The sequence below is a fragment of the Sparus aurata genome, chromosome 17 (genome assembly GCF_900880675.1).
Source record: "Sparus aurata chromosome 17, fSpaAur1.1, whole genome shotgun sequence".
Classification (NCBI taxonomy): Eukaryota; Metazoa; Chordata; class Actinopteri; order Spariformes; family Sparidae; genus Sparus; species Sparus aurata.
In genome coordinates this window covers 8453016-8469774 of record NC_044203.1, presented here as the reverse complement: position 1 = coordinate 8469774, position 16759 = coordinate 8453016, and the positions used below count along the sequence as shown (strand labels likewise).

The window sequence follows — 16759 nt, the reverse complement described above, 5'->3', positions numbered from 1 at the left end:
TGTTTGCTTTGAACATTACACATTTTATATGTCATCATCTGATCTCCAGAACCCTACAGCATGGCGATGCTTCACCTTCTCCAAGCACCCTGTTAGCATGACATCTGAGGCAACACAGGAGGCTGGACCCATTACCCAGGTTTCTTCTCCTTCGGTGATGAATCACGTGATGCATGCCAGCTATGGAGAGGTAAGAAAAACATTACAACCTTATTTAGCATCTCTGCTAATTACAATTATTTAATGTTGTATGTTTTTGTGTCATACTGTATTTACTGTTAAGCTTTCAACCAATGTTAATTTTAATTGATTCCTGAAAGAAAGGCAGAACCCATAAAAACATATGGGTAATGGAGTTTCTCACATTCAGTCTGAATGTTTTATCTCACCTTTTTGAATGAAAAATAAAAAATATTTGAATTAGATTTTATTTTTCTTCTTCTTCTGTTTTTTTAGAATCCACAGAGCTTCACAGTCTGGGTTCACTTCAAGGCTCCGCAAAAATACACAGCTTCCTCAGGTAATCACCCTGGATTGAATAATTAATGACTCGCACTTAATGGATTTAACAGTTGGCATCATTCATGCTAAAGGCAGTTCAATGGGTTTACTATAAAATGTGTCACCTAAGTTGTTGTTATTATCTATAATTTGCAAGTAAATAAAATCTGTTATTTTCTGGTATCCCTGTATTGTGGTGGTTGTGCTTGACAGGAGAGCTTGGTGTGGCAGATGAGTACAGTGCTCGGGTGGACATTGAAGTGGACTCCCCTGGTCAGAGTCATGTGATAAGGACAATTTCCCTTAGAGCCAGGTCTGGAACTGCAAGGGTCCATGCTCCTAAAGACCTGCAGGTACTCAAACTACCATTGGAATTTTTCTTTTCAGACTGCAACGATGATAAGTATTTCTTGTGACAAGCCTTCGTACCAACGAGTACAGCTCATATTGAATTGACCAATTGAATGTAACTGTGTGCGAGTATGTGGACAGAGAATATTGACAGCAATTGTTTGGATTGCCACATGTCAAATGGTTAGGTGTGAATGCAAGGAATACAAGGATACACCCGTGTTGATAATGTAAAACGAAGGTAGACTAAAAGAATGATCTAAGAGAAGCTCACATAGGGTACTTCTTAAATGATCAGTTACCAACTTGGACAGTTTAGCTAAACAGTTGCTACAGATTTCTGTATTAAGAGCAGTGTCTTAACTATGAAAGGGGATGAGCAACTAAGGTTTTTCTCCTTTTGTGCTCCTGTTATCGACTAACACATGCAGGAGTACATGCCATCTTATTCCAGGTACTTATTCAGACCAGTCACTAATAAAATGTCCTAGTTAGTTAGTTAAACATAAAGGTGAGACGGTCTTCACAATAGAAAGGGGGCATCTTGTGATTATGTAATAGTAGGTCATGCAAATGTATAAAAAAGCATGCAGATGGGGAGTGACCCACTAGATATCAGACCACTTTAAACCATGGTCATTTTTGAAGTACATGTAGGCATCTGGCCAGTCACTGAGAATGTGGATGTTAAACTCTTGAAAGTTAACCTGATGGGATTCTCAATTCCACTTTTACACACTGCATTGAATGTATTTACGTTTCTAAATTTTGTTTCATAGAATGCCTAAAAAACTTTTCTTGGCCCTGTCTAGAGTTGCTATTCAACAACTTTTTTGCCTCTTTTGACTAGACTGTCAGCCTGTCTGCTACACTGGGTAAATCCAGTCAACAGATGCTGCCATTAAAGAATGCGGGAAACATTGACGTGCAGCTAAAACTCAAGGTAATTCTGACCTTTACTTTTCTTATTAGATCTGGGGTTTGGGTAAGCCTCTGTGACATTTTGGGCTCAGACTGTGGCACATACAGTGGGGAATCATTGATATTTGGGTCCTGTTTTTCTTGCTTTCTCCATTTTCACCTTTATTTTTTTCAATCTTTCTCTCACTCCTCTTGTTCGCTCTCTTACTAACTTTGTTTCTTGCTGTTCCTTTTTCAGTTTCTCTCTCCTAGGTCGCCTCATTTTTTCTTCACTTTCTCCATTTGCACTCCATCCCACCCTCTGTTTCTTCCTTTGTTGCCTTGTTGCCTCCCAACATTCAACCCACCATTTCTATGCTTTGTGTCCCTACTTTTTCCCTTCTCTTTTCATGTACAATGTGTCTCATTGCTTCTCTTTTATTCCTGTTTATAGCACAGTGATGCTGAGGACAGTTTCTCTGTGACACCTGATGAACTTTCCCTGAGAGTGGGAGAGGAACAAAGCATCATGGTCTCCTTCAAGGCACAGGGCAGCAGGAAATATCGAGAAAGGTATACAAATCTTTTTTTTCTTCACTTTTGCTGTTGGTTTTGTGCAGTAAATGGATTTTTGTAAATCCTTTAATTAAGAAACCAGTCCCACCCATCCATTCCTTAATGGGAGTAGATAGATATTAAAGAAACCCAGTTTACATCTATAGATCATTTCTTTAATAACCTAAAGTTTTGACTATTTTCACTTGTACCCGCATTTCCAACAGGATTAGTGTAAGTAGGGGTGTCACAATATTCCAACTTGATTCCATTTGATTTTTTAAATTTAAAGGTCACGATTTAGTTAGATATTTTTTTTCCTTTCTTTTCTTTAAGCACAGACGGCTATGCTATTTTTGGACTAGTCAAGGATCATTGGTTTTATGCCATGATGACTCATTTGATTTTTTAATTCTTATTTCAAAAGATGGTCTACATGAGTGACATCATCTCCATTATTCGTTTGCAATGTACCACACTAAATCCTTAATGTCAACTAAGGTAATTTATTAACAATCTGAATGTATTATAACTTGTTTTACCAGTCAATTGGAAACTAACAGTAAACAAAAGAAGTCATAGAAGTTATCCGCCATCTAGTAGCCCTGCAAAGATGTCCTGGCGTATTTGTCGTGTTGCCTGTGGACGCCTATGCTACATGCGCATAGCGAGCGAGTCGGTGCGGTAAAATGCCGCAGGTTGTTGCGTGTGTGTTGTGAACCCCTGCTGATCAGTTTGCCGAAAGACGGATCTGCTATGTTGTTATTCTACTAGCGTGCTGGACCGGATTGTTTGTCCTCATCTATAGATTAGAAATAACAGTCATTACTGTGTGTTTTTAAACTGAGCCACAGTCCAATCTGAGGTGAAACTGAACACTACACAGAGATGTCTGTTGTGATCCCTCTATAGTTTTTTTTTTTCCATGCTAAATAACATGCCCTGGTAGTGACCTGTTCTACTCTGCTTATGATCTCCCGTCATGTCTCTCCCTCAGTAAGTTAAACATGCCGGTCCTACAGTGATCGTTGGCATCCACAAATGTGTTTTAAACTGGTGCACAAAGCCAAACTGAGTGAACACACATGCCACATTACTTCACTCTCGACTGTGGTTTCAGTCGTAGTCCGGTCCCCAGCTTATGTATCTGGCCACCACAACATGATGTCCAGCTGCGTTTCTCCAAAATTTGACTTGGTCTCAACTTGCGACACCGCAGCCAAAACGGACTACCCTCCTTAAAGTGAAACTCTCATCAAAATGGGTTAGGGTTAGTGCTAGGGGCAAATAAGTGATAGCATCAAAATCGCTACTTTAAATTGCTACCTTCTTAGTGTTTTACAAATGGCGATTCTGATGCTATTGTAAAAGTGCCTGTAGCACTCCCATTGAAAATGAGTTTGACCCAAAAACGAAAATACGGTAAATCTTAAAAGTGCCTCTTTTGTCGTAATTATGCTTTTACATGAAGGTTTGACTCGTATACATTCACAAAAAAAGCCTAGGTTGCATTTTGGCGAGAGTTTCACTTTAAAACAAATGGGGAAAACCTGTGGTTTTTGCCGCAGTGCCGGATCCAGTGTCAATCCACTCGCTGTGCTACGATATGCTGTCTGTGTTATTGTTTTGTGTTTTCCCCTCTTGGCTCGCCTGCCGGATGAAGTACTGTGGGTGTGGCTAAATCCTCCACCTCCTCCTTTGAATTGAAGGTCAAGATCGTGACATCACTTCGATTTATATCCTACTTACAATCAAGATTGTGATGCCCCTAATTGTGAGATTGCATGTGACTAAGCAGACTATTTTTATCTTATGCACTTGGTGTGCTTGCTCTGACATAATCCTCTGCACCAGGTCATAATTTTGTTGAAGCGTTCAAAAGTGCTAGTCTTGGGATGTGTCCTTGAGTAACCCAAAACCTGTCACATGTTCAGTGGACATCACAGCTTCCTGATTGGGACTAACTTGCTTGCTGTGTTACAGCCTTCTCACCATCCTGGTGCTGCCATCAGGTCCTCAGTATGAGGTATCACTAAAAGGAGAAATTGTCCCAGAAGACTCTGGGAATCCTGCCAATCCCCCTGCTGCTGTCTTTGGTGCTGGTGTGGCCAGTGACATTCCACCAATTCTGTCTAATAAACAGTTCGTGGCCTGGGGAGGGGTCACTCTGGGACGAGCTATGTAAGCAACTTTTCAGTTTTTCATTAATTTCACTATTACTTGGTTACAGAAAAGACACTTGATAAGTATCTATTATTCATTGGAAACTAATCAATAAAAAACTCAAGGTTCCAGACTCCAGTGGTCCACCTTATTATATTAAGGCCTGTATAATGTTATTCATGAAAAGGGCCAGAGGGCGTCTACAGGGAGTGTTTTTCCTGAGAAGCTGTTTGAACATAATGCCCAATTTATTTACCCTCATTTAAGAGAGATAAAGTGCAGTTTTTTAGACTTTGAATTGCTACACAAATAAGGACATTTAGATAATGACTCTGAATCTCAGACCAAAGTTTATCCCTGCGAATTTGAATCATAACCAACAGCTGCCATTGTTTTTCAGCCAACAGAAGCTGGTTCTCCGGAACAACTCGACCAATGCCACACAGCAGCTGCGGCTGCTCATTCGTGGTCAAGACCAGGACTGTTTCCAGGTAGATGTTGATATATCAAGATATATCCTGGGTTTGTGTTTTGATATCCCGCTTTGAATTACCTGCAGGGTTTGTTTTCATTTTCATAGTGCCTTTTATGTTAATCAGTGATCCTCTTTGTGAGCAGAGATGTTTTTGTTTTTATTTTTATTTGGGAGAACCAGAGATGTTATCTTTTTTTATTCTATGTATTCTTCTATCCATCTTTCTTTCCAAAACAAGGTGCTCGAACTGCCCCCAATGCATCACAGTAGCCTCACTTGAGGCAGTTTGTCAGACTGAGAGCAGATCTCTGTGGAGCCACAAATGGCTACAGTATATACAACTTTTTCCACAAATGCACAGTAATACCCGATAGCTTTAAACATACTTTGATGTGTTAGAGTGGTGGAGTTCCCCTTTAAAGCTTGTCTGTCAAGGTTCTCAATAATCCTGGTCATGATATACCTAAGTGCTAAATGAAAGCAACTTGATTTACTTGAGGATCTTGAAGATATTTCACCTCCTACCCAAAGAACTTCAGTTCTAACAGTCTTGGTATCAACCCCACAAATGATACATCCCCACCAGTCCATTAGAGCTGAAGTGGTCATTCATATGAGAGACGAAATGACTTCAATAAACCTCAAGCAAGTCCAGCTGCCTTCATTTAGCACTGACATACCCTTAAAAGGTTAAAATGTTTTGACCCTTAATTCTGACACTCTCAAACTTTTTATCTAATTCAACAGATTTGAAACATAAACAATTATAGATAATTTGACTAATCACATAAGAAATGTCTACACTGTTCAAATGTGAAGTGCAAATAAACTTGTTTTTCCCTCAGCTCCAGAGTATGTTCAGTCCTGAAGAGCGTCTGACCCGACATGGGGAGTTGTCAATTCGTCCCAGAGAGGACGTGACCGTCCACCTACTCTTTGCTCCCACCAGGGTGGCCTGCATGTTGGCCAAGCTGGAGATCAAACAGTCTGGAGTCCGACCTTCCCAGCCAGGGGTCAAATTCACTGTGAGGATGTGACGTTTTCTGTCCTGCCTTACTCTCTGGATTATTTGTCTGTAGTCATCACTTTCTCTCTCATATCTATACATCTTCCCCCTTTTTTCCATCTTATTTTCATCACCACCTCTTTGCTATGCTTTCTTTTTTTATATAGAAAGTCTTGGGCTATACTTTAATTTGGCTCCTATATTTCCCATCCTCAGATTCCACTGTCGGGCTACGGTGGGACGAGCAACATAATCCTGGAAGACCAGAGGAAACAGGCGGATGGCTATGTGGCGAAAATGTCAGACATCGCAGTTGGTTGCGTCAGCAAAGTTTGTTTGTGTGTGAGAAACACAGGCTCCAGAGCCGCTTTCATCAAAGCCATGGCCTTCTCTGATGTACAGACACGATCGGTCATGGAACAGTCTGTCATCAGCCTCGCGCCATCACAGTTTGTACTGAAAGAAAGGACACAAGAGGTAGGACAGGGGATATAACTGAAATGATCAAACTCAGGAAATAAAATGTTGCTGCAAAAACATTTCTTCAAGTGGTGCACAAGACACTAGAATTAATGATATGCAGTAATACACAGGAAGAATAGAAAATCTTAATTACATGTAATTTATGTGTTTTCAGGTGATCACTGTGCTTATCAAGTCCACCCAAAGAGAACAAAACCTGTGTCAGTCTGTCAATGCACTGCTGGCTACTGTATGTCTGTTTTGTGGAGATGAGGTGTCCAGGCAGCAATATAGAAGGTGAGACCTTCCAACATGCAGTTTAGTTTATTTGTTCTTAAGTAGTTAGTCAGGAGGTTTTGGAATTATTCCAGTTGATACTTAAGTTGATTTGAGCAGTCCTCGGATCAGCTCAAGTATCCTGTTCAAAATAATAATGTGAATCTCTCTGGACTGAAGTGATTGTATTAATGTAAGTACTAATCCGTTCAGTACAAATGTAAACTAACAGATTTTATAATTGTGTAAAGTAAGAGCAATACAAAGGAAACTTGACATATCAGTAGCAGTATTTCCTTTATTTTCATGTATTGCAAGACATGGTGTCTATTTAAAGCTTTGTTGTGCAAAAAGAGATATTTGTGTGATGATGCTGCTGACAGATCTGTGTGCTGGAATCTCGTTGTTTCTAGATCATTAAAAGTGCTGATACATTCTAATTGTAGATCTAACTCCAGATGGTTTTTGTGAGAAAGCCTTTTTTGTTCCTTCGACAGTGTGTTTGTGTTTTATTCTTTCAGATTGCTTCAGAGCAAACCGGAGGCTTTACGGAGAGCTCTGTCTGAGAACAGTCTGCTGAAAAACATCAACTTTAATGAGAAGTTCCTGGGTGAAGAAACTATTACAGAGCGTAAGATGTCATTATAATACGATTTTATTGTTATTATTATCATTATTATCATCATTGTTAATTTTGTTATTATTATTGTATCTGACATTGGCCTTTCACCCAATAATAAAAATAATGAACTGCAATGTTATCACATTTCATTTTGCTGCTGTATTGCATTTTGATTGGTGAAGAGGGATTTTTACCCTGAAGGTAGTTCATGAAAGCTTCTATATTTTATGTTTAAACTGGGGTAGGCCTTAGCAGTAAATCACAGTTGTATAAAGGTGCAGAAAAGAAAAAAAATAAAATAACAGATTGAATTTTGAAGGGTTGTCAGGTTACATGTCTCAAATTTCTAACTAATTATTGACTTTTTTTGTAGCCTACGACCTGCCCCCACGTCCCAATGAAGCTCACATCTTCTATGGAAACATGAGCAAGATAGTGGTGTCATTGCTGGGAAGTACAAAGAGCTCAGACTGTGAGCAGAGCAACCACACTGAAATGCTGCTGCCCTCTGCTAGACACTGTTCAGACACAGACAGGTACCAACAGAAACATTTCTTAACGCATTGTAATACACTAGGACCTGCTTCAATCTTCTGAATTGACAACACAACAAATCCATGGAACACAAAGACAGGGATACTGATATTAAGTGCTTAACAGTGTTCAATACTGTAATTGCAATTCAGTTTTACATGAAAAATATATGGGGCAATACATGGTAATTGTACTTAATACCACAATCTCATTCGATAAAAGAAGCAAGTATTGGGTCTCTACATTTTTCATGGATGAGATCCTTAGTTGTTAGAGTTCCATTACATAAAGCATTATAGTCATAACAGAGCTGCAAAACACAATTTATAGTTTCATGTTTTTGTGTAATTCCCAGAGTTACGCCAAATGTCAATGTGACTCTTGACGTGTTGCCGGTAAAAGGTCCCCAAGGTCCAGCACTGAGAGTGACAGAGGCCTCCTTAAAGGTACCAAATGCCTTCTTTAATGGCTTGAATGTGTTCTTGTGATGAGAGAAGTGTTGATTAGGCTAGTGTTGTTTCAATTGCACATGATGAAAAATGTCTTAAAATATTATGCTTGTTTTAAATGCAGAATGTCTCTTTCTCCCTCAGGCCTCAGAGCCATTACACCAGCAGTCCGAGTCTTGGACCATCCATCCACAACAACTTGTCCTCACAGCTCCCACCATCAGTGAGTAGACTCTATATTTTTCAAAAGCATATTATTGTTGAAATTTTTATCACCTTAGATTTGAATTCCACCCTCGATAAGCATGGCTGGTAAGGCAGTTACCTCTAAAGGCCCCCACACACTGCCCAGACGTCCAACTGCCTTCTCCGACCACTCTCCGACCACTCTGTTGCCTCTTGTCTGACCTGTTCGGCAGAAAAGTCGAATTGAACACACCGCTTCGACGTGCTGCCAGCGCCACAGTAGTGTGTGTGTTCTGCGCTTGCGCAAGATGCAATAAGCAATTACTTTCGATCAAAACGAAACTTAACTATTTCAGACAAAAACAGCTGCATACTAAACATGCAGCGAGGCATTACCAAACAAACACAGATTAATTCGTCCTGAACTGACATAATAACAGCTAGTCTCATGCCAGTACTCCAAAACATGAAAACAAGAAATGACGGAACAGAGCGCGTAGAAAACCAATGCGCACACAGTATTCCACCCCTCCCACACACCGCGCTGATTCGCTAGCACACCACCAATCAGAGAATCCAATGGCTCAGACGTCCGTCAGCCAACCTCCTCAGACTCCGCATGTTGAATCGGAGCCGACAACGTCCGCGTGGCTCCGAAAGCTTCCGACGTAGCTGAACACACCGAACAGATTTGTTCCCGACCTCGTCCGAGTCTCTCCAAACGCTTCAGACGTCCAATGGTTGGACCGGTGTGTTCCTGCCTTAAAACCATAGGTGAATGACTGCAATGATATCTGACACCATTTGTTGTTCTTGTCAATGTTTTAGATGGTGAAGCCACCACTACGCAGGTTCAGATTCGGAACAACACGTCCAGAGAGTTGAGCTTCGATTTGTCCTGGCCTGCTCACTGCTTGACCATCACCCCTCAGCATGGAGTTATCGAGCCTCAGTAAGAATAAACTTTGTTGTTGAATGAAATTTATTGGCCTAGTATTTGGGGTTAGAATTGGACCTCATGATGTTTGCTGCATGTATTTATGTGTATCCTTGTTTTATTTACATTCACCACACTGTAGGTTTTTAAGCCATATCAATAGGGTTCCCACAGGCCCTCGACATCCTTGACATCCTTGAAATGTTGTGAATTACAGTTGGAAAAGATTATTCCTTGACAGTTTTTGAAAATAGACATAAATTGACATGGATCATTGGAAGTGTATGTGAATTTATATACTTCAACACGTTTTCAACATTTGCCCTTCAAATGTACTAGTGCATTGCCCGTAGGAAGTATTTATTCCTATAGAAAAGTGGGAGGTTAAGTAGCTTTTTTATGGATGGCCAAATAAGGCTGTGTTTGAAGGTGGGACATCAGGGACATTTGTGTTTATTGTGAAATGTGTAGATTGATTGATAACTATTGTGTTTTCATATATTTTGGCTTTTAGCAAGGACACTGTAGGGAGTTGAACCCCATTCCACTAATGTGAAAGTACCACTACTGGTGCCTTTTGCTTTTTTAGCCATTTGGAAAAAGCAAAAACATTAGCTAGCTGCTATCAATTCTGCCGGATGAACAACGTTAGCAAAGTACCAGACATGCTAGCAAGAAGATAAACCAAGCAAAATGCAATCGTGCAACTAATATGAAAAAACGCACGTTGAAAACTTCATCATAAACACCAAAATAAGCTGCTGAACAGAAACCTAACATAGATAGACAAATAAAAGCCTAAAATGTTGTTTCTTAAGGTGTGTGTCGTGGGGCTGGGCTCTGCAGTGATTGGCTTTGGTGCGCATGTGGCTAGGGTGGCTATGGTTGGCAATGCTAGCAGAATTCGTAAATCATGTATTAAATAATTTATTAATGGTATCTTTGTAGTCCAAGCAAATCCGACATTGCACACCCTTAAACCACGCAGCAGCCATGTTGAAAATCTCAGGTCAGTCTGATCCTGATCGGCAGAGATATTAGAGGCACACACAGAGACAGACAGACGGAGATTTCTTGTTTTTATAGAGAGATTTTCGTTTTTTACACACACTGGTATCGGATCGGTGCTATGTATCGACTGATATCTAAAGCCCAGGTATCGGAATCGGTAAAGGGAAGGGAAAAAATTGTATCTCTAACACCTCTAATAGAAAAAAGACTGCTTGTTCTTATTCTAAATGTTCTTGTTGTTGTCACAGTAATTAGTCATGATCCATGTCTTAAACTACATCCTTCAGTTTGAGGGAATTTAAGAAGGTCTGGAGACCCCGCATCAAGTGTGTTGCATTAAATGTTGACAGTTTCTTTTTTAGGTATATCTATGTAAAAGTGGCAGCTCAGTCCTTTAAAACTACAGTCTCTTCATAGCTTTAACAAATGAACAATTACACAAAGGTTCAAATGTTAGTAAGGGTTGATAATTAATTTGACTGTGTATACAGGTGCTTGTGTTTTTAATAATTTGACTTGTCTTTTTTCTTATTTATTGTTAACCAAGGTGCCACTTGCAGATTTTGATCAGTCCCAACCCTTCACTGGCATCTAAATCTGCCCTGCTGCCATGGAGTGGACAGATTTACGTCCAGTGTGACAGTCAACAGAAGGTATGGACACTCTAGACATCAGAACAAGTCAACTATGAATATTGTTTTATGTTATGAGAAGTCAAATGGAGCTGAATTTTTGCAATACGACTACTGGTTCAGTTTATTAAGGTCCATATCCGTCGGGACCTGGCTCTGGATGTATCTGCGGCTCCAGCAGACACAACTTTATCAGCCCTGCCTCCTCAAGCTGCCACTCCCGTGCTGCCTGCCGCAAGGCTTACCAGCAAGACCTTGCTACCCCCGCAGACCCCACAGCCACCTCAAGCCCTGGTGGAGATCAGCAACAAGACCATCCACTTCCTCACCACTCCCTCAGGGGAAACATCAGGTAGGGAGGTGAATGTCCAGGGGACAGATTTTGCTCTGTTCACCTAAACTTGGGTTGTGGAATAAATCAGATCATTGTGGAAAAGTCTGAACAGCCTGAAAGGTCCAGTGTGTCAGATTTAGGGAGATTTAAGTCTAAGTCAGCTGGGGAATGTCTCTAGTGCACACGCTATGTGAGCTAACAATGTGGAAGATCCAGGTATTGTCATGAATGGGGGTCCGCCTCCTGCGTCCATATCTAATATAACATCCTTGTGGTGTCTGTGCTCAGAGCAGACTGGTGTTGGAGACTGGAGCAGAGGGGAAATTTTAGCAAATAAATTGTTTAGTGGCAATAAATATACAGTACAGGTTTCAGTTTGACCATGAATAAACTCTGCAGCTCCTCAATACACAAGAAGAACTTCTGTTTTAAGTGACAGCTATCACTATCCCTGCTAATATCAATGCTATCGCTAATCCATGCTAGTGTTGTTGATCTTACTAGTGGAGAAGTATGGTTGCTGTGGTAATAAATACATATGACTATAAACCATGCCCCACATTCTCTTTTTGAAAAAGAGTCGTACTCTGTGGGCTGCACACTGTGTGTATATTCCTGTGGGAAGCCCAACCTCTCTGTTTTTTCCTACTTCAGAGGCCCAGCTGGAGGTGCAGAATAAGGAATTGGAAGTGAGGTGGTACCTGTCATCATTTGCTCCCCCATATGTCAAGGTGCTTTTTTCTTCATTAGCTCTTTCTTCTGTCTACTCTTTCTTTCCTGTTTACTGTTTTTTCTGTGTCTTATCTGTGTTAGCCCTCTGGGACCAAATGCCTCTATTTGTTTTGAGGTTTATTTCTAATTTCATTTTGAATTTAGTTTATCTTAATGTGTAAGTTGAGCTAAAATCTTGTATTTTGTCTTGTGACTTACTTTAAGTTTATTTTGTAGGATTATTCTCCTGCTGTTGTTGATTTAATGTTATTGTTTGTGTTGTTAGTGATAGCAGTCACTCAGGTCAAGCTGTCGTCCCTTCTCTGTCCTTAGGGAGTTGACAACACTGGAGATGTTTACCGGGCCACTTACACTGCTTTCAGATGCTCCAGGGTCTCTGGCACACTGGGAGCCCATGAGAAGATGGAGGTAGGCACTCATATGCTGCTGGACTTGTCAGTAATGTTAAGAGCAAGTCATCGTAAAGGGATGGGGCAAGATTTACTGCAGATGATATTGGTTATTGGGAAAACAATCTTGTTAAATGCATTCAGATAAAAAAGAAAGATAGAAAAGATAATTTTTTGAGCATTTATGGTAAAAGAAACATTTATTTTTACAAATATAGGCTAAATATGGTTGAAGAGGTATTAAAAAATAAAAAGCTTAATTTTTTATTGTAACAGTGTTCTGAATTGCTCATATTGGTTATTTATATTTTGTTGTTTATGCTCAAACACACAAAGAAATCATTTCTTACCAGTTCCTTCTTTTATAGCTTAGGCTACATAGCATGTTGGAAATGTAATTATTATATCAACGCCTTGATTATAATTTCAGCAGTACCTATAGTTTATAACTTGTGGTGTTTTATAGATTTCATTGAATATCTTTATATTATTTAGTGGTCAGGTATGCTCTGTTAGACTTGACTGAATCACATCATTTTTCAGTCGATAGCGTTACATACATATACATATACAAACATACATATTTTTTTATTTTCATGAGCCGTAAGATGTAATCATCAAAATTAAAACAATAAAAAGTCTTGACATATAGTGATATAATATAATTATATTAGTGAATCTAGAATATATTACTTTTTTTTTTACTTTTGGATTAATGAACATGATAGAAAATGCATTTTAGTATTTTCTATATTTTATAATACTGGGCTTTGGCTATGCTATGTGATTAGTCCATAAGAATGAATAAATGCAGACATTATTTTAAATATCTATTGCTATTATTATGTATCCATGTCCATAGCATGGACAGAGAGAAATGTACATAATGGTTAGCTGGCATGCATATTATATATCAGAATTATAGAAAATGTGACGGCTCCACCAGGAACATCTAAATAGAAGGCAGTTATTACTAGAACTGATGAGTCTAAATCTTCACTGTGAGAGATATCAACAGAGCCAATTCACTGGTGTTTTCTCCACTAGGAACAGCACTACAGTAAATACACACAGTGACAAAATACTGTGGTGAAACTTTACAAAGATTTTCTTCTGAACTATTTCAATACTTGTCTCTATAAATCTTTTGGTTGATATGTGCAATTTCAAAAATGTGTCCTTTTTTCTTTTTGAGCACTTTGTTAGTTGATCTTAAGCTATAAGGCAGTTGTTACATTGATTTTTCTAGACGTTGGCCTTGCAGAACATGTATGAAGAGCATTTATACAGTTAAATACATTGTGTTCCCTATGTTGTTATCCGTTTCCCAGGTGCCTATAACTTTCCTGCCTAGGGACAGAGGGGACTATGCCCAGTTTTGGGACTTGGAGTGCCATCCTGTGTCTGAGCCACAGCAGAAAACCAGAATCCGCTTCCAACTCTGTGGCACTGTAAGGACTCAATTATTAGTCTGAGATTCAAACGCCATACTGAGAGCAAATGTCTATCTGTAGTATAGAATTACATATACTGGCAAAGACTTTTCACTTCTGATGTTAGAGGTTTAATTTTGCCTAAAATACTGTTACTGTCAAAACCGCTTGGTAAAGCATTAATTATATGCATTCCTTACTTTTGCTGCAACAAAGATGAAAAATGTCTGACTCTACATCAGTCAAACTTGTATCTAACATCAAGTGTGCACTCACACTTGGCCTAGTTTCTCCTTATCATGCCAAAGCACAATTGTTCCTCCTCCCCTGTCCTTCGCTGGCCTGCGCTCGCATTTCTCTGGCTGCAACCGGAGCATGGTTACCTCCTCTGCTTAAGTCATCACGTCATAGCGCAGTTAAAGCATAATTGAGAGCAACACAGAGAACATGACTTCACTGAGTTTTTTGTGGCTTATCTTGTGTTGTTTTGGTCATGGATGGCCCTCTCACATTCCTGGATTTCTTGATTATTATGTGTATTACACATGATTATACTTTGGGTCTACGTTACATACCTGTGCTTGTGCATAAGCTACCATACCATGCCAAACCTCACCTCTTCCAACTACGCCAGGGCCAAGAAAGTGTGTAAGCGCTTACACTAGTCAAACAAACTGGACTTTTGGGGTCATATGTGCTCGAACAAGGTACGGATTGCCTAGTGCAGTGGTTCTTAACCGGTGGGTTACACTCTCCCACTCTCCCACTCCCCCCCCCCCCCCCCCCCCCCCCCATTAAACTATTACACTATTAAACACACAAACAAATCATCCTTCTGGCGATTTTTATGTCAAAAGCGTCTACCGACAAATCTATCTTTTACTGGTGTTACTGGAAACTTTTGTGGTGTTTGGAGACTCTGACTTGAAAGCACGTATCACTCTGCAGTTACTGTGCTCGACGAGCAGCGGGTGCTGCCGTGAGTCCCTCCCCCGTCCAAAAGCACTCACAGGCGGTCAGTCTCTCAGTACCTCGCGCAGCAGTCCAGCCTGCAGTCAGAGCCGAGAGGAGACACACAGCACTCCGCGTCCAGACTGCACATGGCCGCCGCCGTCCCAGCCCAGGCTTACAGAGCGGGGTGTAAATGTACCTTATATTAACAAATGATAGCCGGGTTTCAGTTAACCACAGGGTCCCTTTAAACGCAGAGTGCAGGTGTATATTTTGATAAATAACCAAATAAATGCCGGGTCTAATTCATTTATTTTTTTTTAAATCAAGAAAGAAGACGTGACCACTTACACTGCACGTTTTTCTTCTTCGCCTTTTTCACATATTGTGCTTGCTTTCTGTCAGTCAGCATCACATTAATGATCGCCATGGCTCCGGTGCAGCAAAAAATAAAAAGTACAACTTGAAATTCAAACTTTCTGTCGTGAAAAAATCAAACTGAGCTTCAGCGTCTGTCCGAGGAGGACAGCAGCAGGGCCAGGCTGCCTGCTGGAGGGAGGACGAAGGCTAGCGAGGAGCTTGAGATAAACATGTGGGGATGATTTATCAGCAAACGGGCACGCCACGAGAGAGTGTCCCGCAAAATGATCAGGGCAAAATAAATGTCCGCCACCGTGAGTGACAGCAGAGATGAGAAGTTTGCAGCGAGTGCTGGTTGGCTGAATCGTTTCCTCCGCTGCAACAACTTCACTTGCAGAAGGATGCCAGAGAATTCACAGAGAAGCTGGAGAAGTTTGTGACATTTTCATTCCGGATTTGTGAGAGGAAGGAATTAAATGCCTGTCCCAAATAAATGCCTAGTCTGTTCAGTGATTGAAACAAATAAATGCCCCGACTATTATTTGGTATTTTACGGTATAATAACTCTCCCGGCCGGGGAGAGAGACATGCAGCACAGTGCTCAGCTGCAGACACATCAGAGAGGTGACTAGACGCGACTCATCATGACTGACAGGCATCAAGGCCACTCAGCGTTACCTTACTGACCCGCCCCCAGATATTTCATTCACAAAAACAGGGCCTGTGGCAATTCTGGACAGCTGTTTTTGTGTGTGTGTGTGTGTGTGTGTGTGTGTGTGTGTGTGTGTGTGTGTGTGTGTGTGTGTGTGTGTGTGTGTGTGTGTGTGTGTGTGTGTGTGTGTGTGTTTGTGGAGGGGGGGCGGGGGTAGTGCAATGAACCACCTTTGGGGGGGCCCAGCTTGCAAAAGGTTGAGAACCCCTGGCCTAGTGTGAGTGAGCCTTAAAGCATTTGACTTTGACACTACCTCCATTAGTTTAACAAAAAACAGAATATAGTAGAAAATCAAGACTTTGGGTTTGTAGTGTTAGTGACAGAATTTACAAATGAGAAAAGTGGGTTGTGTGATGACAAGGAGAGCCACCCTGCTGAGAAGGGCCTGCAGGCTTTTTGTGTGTGCTGCTTTAATGTGAAGAGTTATGACAGACCCAGTTAACTTAAGAGCATACATACACACCAAGTGGGATGTCAGATAGATGGCTCCACACAAGTAGGTTAAGTGGCTATGATGGTAACACTTTTGTTGTTGTCTTATTTCTTAAATGCAGTGTTAAAGTAATGAGCCAAAATCTGCAGCAGCCTTTTTTTTTTTCCAACCAGCTGTTTCGAAGTAGTATGGCGATGGCAGCCATGTATTTTATACTATACTATATATGATCTTGCTAGCCAAGATCCTTAAGAGAGTACCATCCATTCCATTTATAGACCCAGCAAGTAGCGTGCGTTCTGACTTATGCAACTTTTGGGGAAAAATATCAGTCGAGACCGCATTTGCATGACAA

General features: G+C 40.6%; 1 protein-coding gene across 3 annotated transcripts in view; it reads left to right on the top strand.

The window, feature by feature from the left end:
- Positions 1-16759, top strand: part of LOC115567159 (nucleoporin SEH1) — a 54086-nt gene that overhangs the window by 30548 nt on the left and 6779 nt on the right. For all 3 annotated transcript variants that reach the window (XM_030393466.1, XM_030393465.1, XM_030393467.1), the window contains exons 29-48: positions 50-190; positions 457-520; positions 715-854; positions 1703-1795; positions 2207-2325; positions 4291-4488; positions 4871-4961; positions 5791-5970; positions 6168-6428; positions 6589-6710; positions 7211-7320; positions 7685-7847; positions 8201-8291; positions 8439-8517; positions 9309-9432; positions 10976-11081; positions 11184-11412; positions 12049-12125; positions 12439-12534; positions 13847-13966. In XM_030393466.1, coding sequence (XP_030249326.1) covers positions 50-190; positions 457-520; positions 715-854; positions 1703-1795; positions 2207-2325; positions 4291-4488; positions 4871-4961; positions 5791-5970; positions 6168-6428; positions 6589-6710; positions 7211-7320; positions 7685-7847; positions 8201-8291; positions 8439-8517; positions 9309-9432; positions 10976-11081; positions 11184-11412; positions 12049-12125; positions 12439-12534; positions 13847-13966 — 2604 coding nt within the window. The remainder of the gene's footprint in view (positions 1-49; positions 191-456; positions 521-714; positions 855-1702; positions 1796-2206; positions 2326-4290; positions 4489-4870; positions 4962-5790; positions 5971-6167; positions 6429-6588; positions 6711-7210; positions 7321-7684; positions 7848-8200; positions 8292-8438; positions 8518-9308; positions 9433-10975; positions 11082-11183; positions 11413-12048; positions 12126-12438; positions 12535-13846; positions 13967-16759) is intronic.